Source organism: Oncorhynchus keta, chromosome 30 (assembly GCF_023373465.1).
Source record: "Oncorhynchus keta strain PuntledgeMale-10-30-2019 chromosome 30, Oket_V2, whole genome shotgun sequence".
NCBI classification, from domain to species: domain Eukaryota; kingdom Metazoa; phylum Chordata; class Actinopteri; order Salmoniformes; family Salmonidae; genus Oncorhynchus; species Oncorhynchus keta.
In genome coordinates this window covers 58,923,844-58,936,512 of record NC_068450.1, presented here as the reverse complement: position 1 = coordinate 58,936,512, position 12,669 = coordinate 58,923,844, and the positions used below count along the sequence as shown (strand labels likewise).

At 46.0% G+C, this 12,669-nt stretch overlaps 1 protein-coding gene and 1 long non-coding RNA gene across 2 annotated transcripts; one reads left to right on the top strand and one right to left on the bottom strand.

Moving 5' to 3' along the window:
* Positions 1-6,961, bottom strand: LOC118363835 (uncharacterized). The gene is made up of 2 exons (XM_035745102.2): positions 6,486-6,961; positions 1-4,069 (listed from the first exon to the last, which is right to left on the bottom strand). The coding sequence occupies exon 2, from the start codon at positions 4,001-4,003 to the stop codon at positions 1,484-1,486; it is 2,520 nt and encodes an 839-aa protein (XP_035600995.1). The 5' UTR covers positions 4,004-4,069; positions 6,486-6,961; the 3' UTR covers positions 1-1,483.
* A 56-nt stretch (positions 6,962-7,017) lies between these two features.
* On the top strand, positions 7,018-12,104 carry LOC118363836 (uncharacterized). The gene is made up of 3 exons (XR_004821477.2): positions 7,018-7,746; positions 7,915-8,016; positions 11,221-12,104. It is a non-coding gene; the product is annotated as an uncharacterized LOC118363836 (long non-coding RNA).
* The last annotated feature ends 565 nt before the right edge of the window (positions 12,105-12,669 follow it).

Below are 12,669 nucleotides of genomic sequence, written 5' to 3'. Positions count from 1 at the left end.
AAAATTTAAACCCAATCCAAAGTTTAATGAAATATTTACAATGTAATTGACAATCAATACACATCAAATGTGATTAAATCCACAGTATATTTGATTATATTTGCGGTGGCAGTCTCATGATAAATGTATTCAATTCCAAGTCATTACCATAGCGTAGGCTATTACACATTACTGTGTTTCACAACATAACTACTGGGGATAGACAGCATTTCAAAAGCTTTCAGACTTCAACCTTATGAAACAAATGTGCAGTCAGACTGCAGTGTACAGTAACTGCAGTACACTGTAGTATAACTGTAGTTAGAGTGCAGTATAACCCCAGTATGCTGCAAATACTGTGTCCAAAATACAATTTTCTTTTTACTGCAGTAATTTTGCAATTACTGCGTCCAAAATATCACAATCGACGGCAGTTACTGCACTTTACTGCAGTTTCAAAACGGCAATCTTTTTTTGTAAGGGCAGAGGTGAAATTACAGCAACATCACATACCCTGTTGTTACACATGATATAAAATGGCCAATTTGGCGAACAGTTAGTTTATTTTGTGAGTAATCAACTACTCATAACAACAGCAAGCCATTTAAAATGTGTCTTGAATTTTCATTGAAATACCTAGAACTCTAATAACAGATACAAAGTTCCACCCTTAGTTTTGGGTCAGTGCTATCCGGGATCCTTGGGACATCCCTACTCTAAACCATAACCCTAAGTTTAACCTTAACCTCTACCCTTACCTTAACCCTTACCTAACCCTGACCTTAATCGTTACCATAAACATTTATGGCAAATGATATTATGATAAAAGTAAAATATTGAACATGTTGGGATGTTACACATTAATCTGGTTTGGCCAACATCATTGGGTCAGATGAAATATCATTTCTCGGTAGGGATGTCCCAAGGGTTGGGATGTTACACATTAATCTGGTTTGGCCAACATCATTGGGTCAGATGAAACATAATTTCTCGGTAGGGATGTCCCAAGGGTTCCGGACAGCACGGACCCTTAATTTTGTGTTATTCGGTGTAAATAATTCACTGCTGCTCTACACTGTAGTAGCTATTAAAATACAATTATGCTTCTGCTAAAAATATTTTTGCTACATAGTTATTCTTCACCATTTTCATTTGGTTCATTATCAAACTATGATTATCACATTTAAGACAATGGGCAAATTAAAAACAAGCTAAAACATTTGCTGCAAATGAAATTGTCCTCTGCGGTAATAAAGATGGGACCTTCTCTACTGTTCTCCACAACTCTATACAGTCTGTCTTCTTTCACAATTTGTACCCTACATTGTGACTTATGATTCACTTTTTTCTAGAAGAACATGACATTCTCGACAGGATCCTCTAGGATTATGCCAAAGTAGTTGTTATTTACTGAAATCTGCATCGGTGTTGACTAGAGAATGCCTACTTCTTCATCATCTTCATCTTTGCATCCTCATCTTGACAGCTTCACTCCGCCAGTGTCTCACTTGTATTGGTAGATCTTAATACAGTGGTTCATGCTGTCTGACACCACTAGCTGGCCCTCTGGCAGCAGGGCCAGGCCTCGGGGGCTGCTCAGACCCTGGGTAACAAGGGGCCAGCCTAGGCCCTTGGCAGGGTACAGCAGGACGCGGTGCAACCTGCCCCAGTCTGCCACCAAGACATCCCCATCACTATCGATGCTGAGGCCCCAGGGGCAGGCCAGGACAGGCCCCATGCCGGAGCACAACCCCAGGACACGGATGGTGTTCCAGCCAGGTTCCAGCACTCGGATGCAAGGCGCACAGCCAGTCTCATTACCCCGCTCAGACACAGCCATCAGCCCAGAGGTCAGGCAGGCAGCCACCAGGTAGGGCCTGTGGAATCCTGTGATTATGGTGCGCTCCAGCCTGGTGCCTGTCTTGGGGTCCAGCATCAGGGCAGTTAGAGTTCCACGCTTGATGTCGGCCACCAGGAACTCATCCAGACGGGTGACGGTCACTCCCCTTGGTGCATCTAGTTCTTCATGGGTGGATCCTATCATGTTACCCCCGAAGGTCTGGAGGAGGCGTCCATGACGGCTGAACACCAACACGGCACGCTCTGCAGCACATGTCAGCGCAATGAGGCCCTTGTTGTTCACAGCCACATCAAAGTAGTTGCAGATGCGGGCGGATCTCTCAGTTCCACTAGGGGACACCTGCTGCACAACATACTTCTGAAGGTCAGTCACCTGAATTCGGGCGTTTCCACAGTCCACCACAAAAAGCTGCCCTTTGACAGTGGAGTGGAGCCCGCTGGGCAGGTTGAAGTCGGAGCGCCCTGAGCCCTGCTTTCCAAACTGCTTGATCAGATTTGCTGACTCAAAGGCACTTGAACCCGCTTCCTCCTCCAGGTCTCTCAGGATTGGCTCGGGTTTGTCTCTCCTTCTATTGTCTGATTGTTTCTCCTTGGCTGTAGGGTGGCTTTCGGCGTCAATAGCCGACATGGACAGAGATCGACTCACACAGTTAGAACCTACACTCCTTCCCTGGTATCTTGATTCTCTTTCATCCGAGCTTGTGGGGCTTCTGCCGCCAGACTCAGATCCATTCCCTTGCTCCATGGTTGAGGAGGCAGATGATAGACAGGAGTGGTTGTCTCTCTTAAATCCCAGGTGAGCACCCTTTCCCCCATTGATCAAAGGACGGGTCTTCCTGGAGAGGTCCGCCATCGACATGGCGCGTCGGTGTTCCTGGTTCAGGGAGACATTGTTACTAGGAGAGGGGCTGGTGATGTAGTTGTAGCAGTCATCACTGCCAGCCGGGGATGGGGGACTCCCCCCATTAGTGGATGTTCCACGGGGGGATTTGCTGGGTGACAGGCTTCGACGTGAGCGCGCGCGTCTTGAAGATGGGTCCAGGAGGCTGTACCTGGGATGGGGTTCTCCACGGCTGGTCTTGGGAGAGGTCTGTGATTGGTCACTATGTTCAGATCTGCCGCCTTCTGGAGGGCAGGAGGGTTCCTCGCTGGGGATGAGAACCAGGGTCCTTTGCTTTCTCTGACACTTGAGGATGGAGCTTTTCTTTGTTCCAGTTTGTCCACAGCCTGGTTCGTCTACATCCGACTCCCCTTGGCTGGAGATTGGAGGGATAGCCAGGAAAAGGTCCTGGCCATGTGTGTCTAGCTCCTCATCCATGGATGACTCAGGTGCTCCTTGATGCCGGGGACTGACTGGTGACTTTGGCTCATCCTTGTCTGTGGTGGACAGGCGGAGCTTCCTGACTACACGCATGCTCCCACTATTTGATGTGGATGAAAGGTCCTTCCGAACTTCAAATGATCCACTGTCTCCAAACTTCCTCTCTCCTGAGTGAAGAGCACATTTCTTCCCTGTTTCACCGCAGACACCAATAGGGTAGTTCAGATTTTGATCCTGGACTTGTACCTCCCCTAACCTAACGTCCTTCAGCTGCGTACCGGGCTGAAAAGTGACCCTCTTTAAGGAGAGGGAGATTTCCCAAGGCTGTGTAACTTCTGCCACACCCCTCTGAAGCTGGTTCTTATTGGGTCCCCCACTGCTTCCACCCCATCTCTGGACCTGCTCCTTCAGTTGGCCCAGTTTGCGGAGCTGCCGGTCCACCAGGGACTGTCCAACCCGCACTGCCGCAGCGTTCTCCCTCTTCACCTGCTCCAGGTGCCGCTGGGCTTCTCGGTGGTCCTGCTCAACTTTTTCCAGCAGTCGGCGCTCTTGTCTCTGAGCCTCAATGATGGCGTTGTCAAGCTCTCGGTTCATTTCCTCCACCTCACTCGTCTGTCGTTTTCTAAGGCTCTGCAGCTCTTTCTCGCCCTGCTCTACATTGCAGAGGGCCAGCATGACCCAGCTGGGTGGATCGGTAAGGGATAGGGGTGCGAAGATGGACCCCCTGGGGGAGTTTAGGTCTCGCTGTATGGGGGAGGTGGGGGACAGGGCGGTAGGTGACATCAGGACTGAGAGGCCAGGGAAGGAGGCTTTTCTCTCGGAGTGAGAACTCATTAACATCATGGAGGAAAAGTTGGAGAATCTTCTTGTTGGTCTGGTATGTTTCAATGTTCAGCTTGCTGTTGAATCCTGGGGAAAGAGTGTGAAATAGTTTAATTTGTGTAAAATGATCAGCAAGAAAAAGGTTGACTCACTCAAATTTGAGTGACAAGGAAAGACTACATTTGTACCCGTGGAGGATACTGAGGCTCATAATAAAGTCTGGAACGGAGCAAATGGAATAGTTTCAAACACATTGAAACCGTTCTACCATTCCACCAATTCTGCTCCAGCCATTACCACGAGCCCATCCTCCCCAATGAAGGTGCCACCAACCTCCTGTGATTTGTACCATATCTTTACTCAAACAGTGACAGACACTTTGGTAATCAAAGAACAACAGACTCAAAAAAGAGGTGTATGTTTCTGCTCTGACAATGAACAGAAAACAAATGTCTAGGACTCACCTGCAGAAGAAAGACAGGCTTAGAAAGTGCTTAGGTTTCATTATTTCGGTTACATTCCGGTGGTCCTATGATAATTGAGACAAGGCATTGTACCTGTACTCCGTTTCTCAGTATTCTAGTGTGTACTCCCATGTCATCACCATGTTCTGAGAACTTTAGGTTAGACACTATATTCTGCAGCAGTGCCAGCAGATACCTCTGAATACAACATATAGATCCTAAGATCAATTGACACTGTCTTCTTCTCGGGCGCTGTAACTCGGGCGTGGTGGTGGTAGTCTGATGGTTTGGGGATGCTTTGCTGCCTCAGGACCTGGATGACTTGGCTTAATAGAAGGAACCATGGAATCTGCTCTGTATCAGAGAATTCTACAGGAGAATGTCAGGCCACCCGTCTGTGAGCTGAAGCTGAAGAGCAGCTGGGTCACGCAGCAAGACAATGATCCAAAACACACAATCAAGTCTACATGAAAATGTCTAAAAAGCTAAACATTTGAAGTTTTGGAATGGACTAGTCAAAGTCCAGACCTTATCCCAATTGAGATGTTGTGGCAGGACTTGAAACGAGCAGTTCATGCTTGAAAACCCAGAAGTGTCGCTGAGTTAAATCAATGGGCCAAAATTCCTCCACAGTGATGTGAGAGACTGATCAACAACTACAGGAAGCGTTTGGTTGCAATCATCACAGCTAAAAGGTGGCACAACCAGTTATTGGGTGTAAGGGGACAATAACTTTTTCACACTGGTAATTGGTGTTACATAACTTTGTTAATTAAATAAAATAACTATCATTTTTTTGTGTTATTTGTAAACTCAGGTTCCCTTAATCTAATATTAGGTTTTGGTTGAAGATCTGATAACATTCATTATAGAAAATATGCAAAAATAGAGAAAATCAGAAAGGGGGCAAATAATTTTTCACAGCACTGTAGGCTAAGTATGAAGCCCTAGTTATAGAGAACTTTCAGCCACAGAAGCAAAACAACAGGGCTTTTTCTAGGATGAAAGAGTGGGGTATCAGTTTACCTCAGTGCCCTGCACAATAAGGTCCCCCTGGAAACATGTGACCTCAGAGTGTGAATGGGTAAAAACACAGTTTCGTGTATTGAATAGACAATCCCATGATGCATCTTCATTCTCTTTTGTATTTATCTAGGACAGATAACCCGTGTAAAAACAGATAACCCGTGTAAAAACAGATAACCCGTGTAAAAACAGATAACCCGTGTAAAAACAGATAACCCGTGTAAAAACAGATAACCCGTGTAAAAACAGATAACTAAATTGACCCATTCAGAACAAGCAATTGGAATAAAATATATTTAAAAGAACAAAACATCACAGGGAAAAATAAACACATTTGAAAAGAGAAACTTCCCTCCCAATTCACATTTTGCTGAATATAACGAGTCCAAAGAAGAACTGACAGGTGTACAGACGCGTACTTGTTTGATGGAATGTGGGAAAATAGGCCTTTGTGTCCGTGTGAAAAAAATAACAGTCACTTTGTTGGAGTGCAGCTACCGGTCCCCTCTCACATTACCCAGTTAAATGTTGAATGAGGGACCCTGGTTGCTAAGTTACCCAGGGACCTGCATGGCACTAGCTGAGGTGTTGAGTGGAAAAATGTAACGATAACATTCCTATTGAGGACACCTTCACCAGCATCAAGTGATCAACATGTATAAGTATGATAACTGACAAAATGCTGTATGTCAGAAATACCTCTTTAAAAGATCTATAGGTTTACTTAAAAACGCTCATCAAGGAAAATGTCCACATTACAATACCAAAACATTACAGTTAACTTACAGTAAAATCAATTTCAATTTAAAGCACAAAGAAATCTGTCAAGAGTTCATTGACATATCGGGCACAGTACTTGTGCAAACCTATTCATGCAAATAGGAAAATAAGAATTTGTTCCTAACTGACTTGCCTAGTTAAATAAAGGTAAATTAAATGCAAAGTTATAGTACTTCTTGTATTTAGTTATTTGTTCGATTATCCTTCATTAAATAGAGCAGAAAGGATCTTACCTGGGTCAGGTGCACTCCTTTTCCTCCACTGCTCTCTGTGCCGCGTCCTACAGTGTCACGTCCTTCCTCTGTCCCGTCCACACCTCTCCGTCACACCCCCTTCAGCCCCTTTCCCGCTATCCCTCTTTCTTTCTTTCTTTCTTTCTTTCTTTCTTTCTTTCTTTCTTTCTTTCTTTCTTTCTTTCTTTCTTTCTTTCTTTCTTTCTTTCTCCCCATTCTTCACTCTTCAAAATAGTTCTACATTCCCTTACACCGTCAATTTCTCTCATGCACACACACTCTCTGTCAAACTCATATCAAACCCATTTCAAACCCGTATCTTTGTCAAATTCAAGTTCCCTAGCATAATACAGATCACATGACAAGATGTAAACTAGCCCCATCCCATTTAAAATCTCTGCACTGTGGGTTTCGCTATAAAGCAGATTGCCACAGTCAACCATCCCATGTCCTTGCAAGGTCATAACTTGTCAAAAGGTAAATAGGCTGCGTCATGATGATGCGTTATGTTGGAGGCGCTGCACAATCTTCGTCAAATAGATTTAGAGATCACAGGTGGAACACAATTTCCCTTGCACGTTCTAACCACTAGATGTCAGCAGATAGCAAAGGCAGGATAATTTGAATGACTTGCTACTGCTGTTCTGATATTGATGATATCTGTGAGCCCATATAGATCTGTTAGGGTTGGTTTGCTTTCGCACTGTGGGTGTAATTGAGCAATTTGCATAACTACCCTTGACTTGAGCAACTTATCTACATTGTTTATATTGATTTTAAAACAATCAAGCTAATTGAAAAATTGACAGAAGCATTTGGAGTCCCCTTTTTTGAAACCGATCGTATTTTTCTATTGCGCTCCGAATTGGAATGTTTTGAGAAAAATGTTTGCTAACTCCGCTGCTAAGGAATGAGAGTGTGTTTTCATGTTAGCTGCTGTAGCTAGCTAGGGTAATTGTGCCACTAACTTTGTCAAACAACCAAAATTAGCCGTGTTCAGTACACCAATACAGCCCTTGCATACATGCAAAGGTGAATGTGAGAAACCACCTGAAAAGAAGAACATCAACCGCAGCCGGTATGAACCATTTGTTCTCCCGTGCATTGCAGAGTTTCTCGAGTTTCTCGGGACAGCCTTCTTCATCTTCACCAATTGGTTTCAGTGATCAAAAACCCAACGGACACCGGTAGACTGCTGCCAGCTGTGGCATATGGGGTTGCTCTGTCCATCTGCATAGCCATCACAACAGCAGTGAGGTTGGTAAGTGACATATTAAATTGTTTAAAAAAGTTGTACATTTTTTAATATATTTTTTTATTATGAAATTGTAGTTTCATCTCTATGAGTTGGTAGTTACTTCTAGTATGGAGTAGGCCTACAATAGTATAGAGGAATAATTTATTTTACTTGTTCACTCTTGTTTTCTAGTGGAGGCCACTTACTAACGGTCTGCAACGTCAACAGGCAGAGCAAGACCCTCATAGAACCTTTCTGCATCCGACTGACTGTCACCGTCGGTATTCTGGGAAGGTGAGTGCGTCACTGTCAACATCCTGAGTCTCCAATGCTACATAAACAGCAGTCCACCTGCAGGATGGTGGAATGTTATTACTGTTCCACAACAAAGTGTATGAAATGTAGATGTTCACTAAACTCTTTAACATCAATGTTCTTTCAATCTTACACTGAAAAAATATATAAACGGAACATGCAAAGTGTTGGTCCCGTTTTTTATGAGCTGAAATAGAATGTCCAAACGCACAAAAAAGCGTATTTCTCTCAAATGTTGTGAAAAAAAATGTGCTTACAACCCTGTTAGTGAATATTTCTCCTTTGCCAAGATAATCCATCCCCCTGACAGGTGTGGCACATCAAGAAGCTGTTTAAACAGCATGATCACTACACAGGTGCACCTTGTGCTGGGGACAATTCAAGACCATTCTAAAATGTGCAGTTCTCGAACACAACACAATGCCACAGTACGTCCAACCGGCCTCACAACCACAGACCACATGTAACCACGCCAGCCCAGGACTTCCACATCTCGTTTCTTCACCTGCGGGATCGTCTGAGACCAGCCACACGGACAGCTGATTAATCTGTGGGTTTGCACATCTGAAGAATTTCTGCACAAACTGTCAGCTCATCTGCGTACTCGTCGTCCTCATCAGGGTCTTGACCTGACTGCAGTTCGATGTCTTAACTGACTTCAGTGGGCACATGCTCACCTTCGATGGCCACTGGCTCGCTGGATAATTGTGCTCTTTACGGATGAATACTGGTTTCAACCGGGCAGATGGCAGACAGCGTGTATGGTGTCGTATGGGCGAGGGGTTTGCTGACGTCAACGTTGTAAACAGAGTAGTGGTGGTGGGGTTAGGGTATGGGCAGGTATAGGCTACGGACAACGAACACAATTGCATTTTATCGACGGCAATTTGAATAAACAGAGATATCGTGACGAAATTCGGTGGCCCATTGCCAGGCCATTCATCCACCGCCATCACCTCATGTTTCAGCATAACAATGCACGGCCCCATGTTATATGAATCTGTACACAATTCCTGGAAGCTGAAAATGTCCCAGTTCTTCCATGGCCTGCATACTCACCAGACATGTCACCCATTGAGCATGCTTGGGGATGCTCTGGATTAACGTGTACAACAGCGTCGATCCACAGATTTCCCTCTTGGAAATTGTTGCATGTTACATTTATATTTTTGTTCAGTGGAGGTGTTTCAGGGTGCTGCTGGATTCATGCAGTCTCTGGGCCTGCTGTGGTGGCTAACACTGGTCCTAACACTGGGTCGGCTGTGGTGGCTAACACTGGTCCTAACACTGGGTCGGCTGTGGTGGCTAACACTGGTCCTAACACTGGGTCTGCTGTGGTGGCTAACTTCTGTTCCTAACACTGGTCCTAACATCGGGTCGGCTGTGGTGGCTAACACTGGTCCTAACACTGGTTTGGCTGTGGTGGCTAACACTGGTCCTAACACTGGGTCTGCTGTGCTTCTACACCTGCATTGCTTGCTGTTTGGGGTTTTAGGCTGGGTTTCTGTACAGCACTTTGAGATATCAGCTGATGTACGAAGGGCTATATAAATAAATTTGATTTTGATTTGATTTGCTGTGGTGGCTAACTGCTGTTCCTAACACTGGGCCTGCTGTGGTGGCTAACTGCTGTTCCTAACACTGGGCCTGCTGTGGTGGCTAACTGCTGTTCCTAAAACTGGCCTGCTGTGGTGGCTAACTGCTGTTCCTAACACTGGGACTGCTGTGGTGGCTAACTACTGTTCCTAACACTGGGCCTGCTGTGGTGGCTAACTACTGGTCCTAACACTGGGCCGGCTGTGGTGGCTAACTGCTGGTCCTAACACTGGGCCTGCTGTGGTGGCTAACTGCTGTTCCTAAAACTGGGCCTGCTGTGGTTTTAACTGCTGTTCCTAACACTGGGCCTGCTGTGGTGGCTAACTACTCTAACACTGGGCCTGTTATGGTGGCTAACTACTGTTGCTAACACTGGGCCTGCTGTGGTGGCTAACTACTGTTCCTAACACTGGACCTGCTGTGGTGGCTACCTATGGTTCCTAACACTGGGCCTGCTGTGGTGGCTAACTACTCTAACACTAGGCCTGCTGTGGTAGCTACCTAAGGTTCCTAACACTGGGCCTGCTGTGGTGGCTACCTATGGTTCCTAACACTGGGCCTGCTGTGGTGGCTAACTACTCTAACACTGGGTCTGCTGTGGTGGCTAACTACTGTTCCTAACACTGGGCCGGCTGTGGTGGCTAACTACTGTTCCTAACACTGGGCCGGCTGTGGTGGCTAACTACTGTTCCTAACACTGTGCCTGCTGTGGTGGCTAACTACTCTAACACTGGGCCTGCTGTGGTGGCTACCTACTCTAACACTGGGCCTGCTGTGGTGGCTACCTACTCTAACACTGGGCCTGCTGTGGTGGCTAACTACTCTAACACTGGGCCTGCTGTGGTGGCTAACTACTCTAACACTGGGCCGGCTGTGGTGGTTAAATACGGTTCCTAACACTGGGCCTGCTGTGGTGGCTAACTACTCTAACACTGGGCCTGCTGTGGTGGCTAACTACTGTTCCTAACACTGGGCCTGCTGTGGTGGCTAACTACTGTAACACTGGGCCTGCTGTGGAGGTTAACTACTCTAACACTGGGCCGGCTGTGGTGGCGAACTACTGTCCCTAACACTGGGCCAGCTGTGGTGGCGAACTACTGTTCCTAACACTGGGCCAGCTGTGGTGGCTAACTACTGTTCCTAACACTGGGCCAGCTGTGGTGGCGAACTACTGTTCCTAACACTGGGCCAGCTGTGGTGGCTAACTACTGTTCCTAACACTGGGCCAGCTGTGGTGGCTAACTACTGTTCCTAACACTGGGCCAGCTGTGGTGGCTAACTACTGTTCCTAACACTGGGCCTGCTGTGGTGGCTAACTACTGTAACACTGGGCCTGCTGTGGAGGTTAACTACTCTAACACTGGGCCGGCTGTGGTGGCGAACTACTGTCCCTAACACTGGGCCAGCTGTGGTGGCTAACTACTGTTCCTAACACTGGGTCTACTGGTTTGGGTCCATGGTCCGCTAAGGTTCTAGCTGGCCTGATGCTGAGGCAGGTCTCCCAGTCATGCATCACAGTATCTATCCTTCTCATCCTCTTTATTATGATCAGCGTTTAATCCTGTCTTGTGTTTGTTCTGTTGCTAGGCTCCCTCCTGGGGGACCCAAGAATATGACTCATCATGAAGAAGATAACCAGCACTTGTTTGAACTGTGAAACACTGAGGTGTAGTTTATGCACCGATGCGTCTGGGAGTAAACATATTACCTATCAACTTGGATATGATACGTTTTCTTATGCATGCTCTCTGACATAAAGGCTGTCAGGAAGATATGACACCCATGTTATATTATAAACTCAGATTAAATAGGTAGGCCTACCATCACATCTTAACACTATGTACTGTAACTAACTATCTTTGTCCATCTGCGACAGTACCAGTTGATCTTTGTGTCCTCTGCTAGCTGAGTGCCCTCCACACCAAACCACTGTTGAGACCATTCATTCCTCTGCTTCCTCTTTAGCCTCAGATGCTAACAGCTATTTCCTCTCTGAGATCCAGCATTCTCTGTCCGACACTCCTTTACGGAGCGACGCACACGTGGTGAATCGTCTCCCTAGACACAGATGGGTCCTCAGACGTCCGTGTTTTTGAATGTCACACCGAGTCCTGGAGGCTCCCTGCCTGGCCCGCCTGGGCCCGTCTGACTGATTATTACTATCGTTGGTCTGTCAGCATCAATGGGAAATGATATTGGCCCACAGTCGTATCAGACCTCGCATGTTATTGATACGACTGTTAAACTCCACAGCCCAGCTGCCCGCCCGCCTCCTACCAGGGTGCAATTAAATCTACATGCCTCTCGCTTCTGTTTGTGTGACAGAGAGTAATGGGACCAATAGTTAACGGTAACTAAAAATAATGTGATGCATCATGCCTTATATTACAAACACACACCACAGCGTCACATATGGGTTATTACCAAATGTGATCTATTTAATTCTAGTCTTGTCAGGTTTTCCCAGCATACAGGGCGACTGAATCGTAGCTAAATAATTAAGGAAATAACATTATTCGTTGAGTACCAGAGATGGACAAAAAGAAAGTCATATTCCACATTATATCTTATTATTTTGCATCTCTCGATATCAGTTCATGAATATGGTAATAGTCTTGTTCTCTCCAGTGGGACTATCGTCTTTCAAAGGTGCGGATCCGGTTCTGTCACTAGATTCGATTAATTCCTCCATTACCACTCCTCATTTTGTGTACCCCCCTCTTTTAACACTTTCAGGGGTATGATATTAGGGGAACAATCGCAGGAACAAAACGAGCTGGAACCACCAAGAAGGGAACAGATGGCACATAATTGCCTCGTGGAGGAAGCCAGGGAGTCAATTTTTACTGGTCTCAGGGGAGTTGCAGTTGCAAAAAGTGCAGGTGCATTTGTTTTGATCAGATATGGCCTAGAGGAATCATCTGAGAAATATTCATCACACGCACATTAGAGGGAGAATTTAACAAAGCGCGTCATTGGTGAGACCAGGATGCGACCGTGTGCTTTCATTAGGCCAACGAGGTAAACACAGGGAAA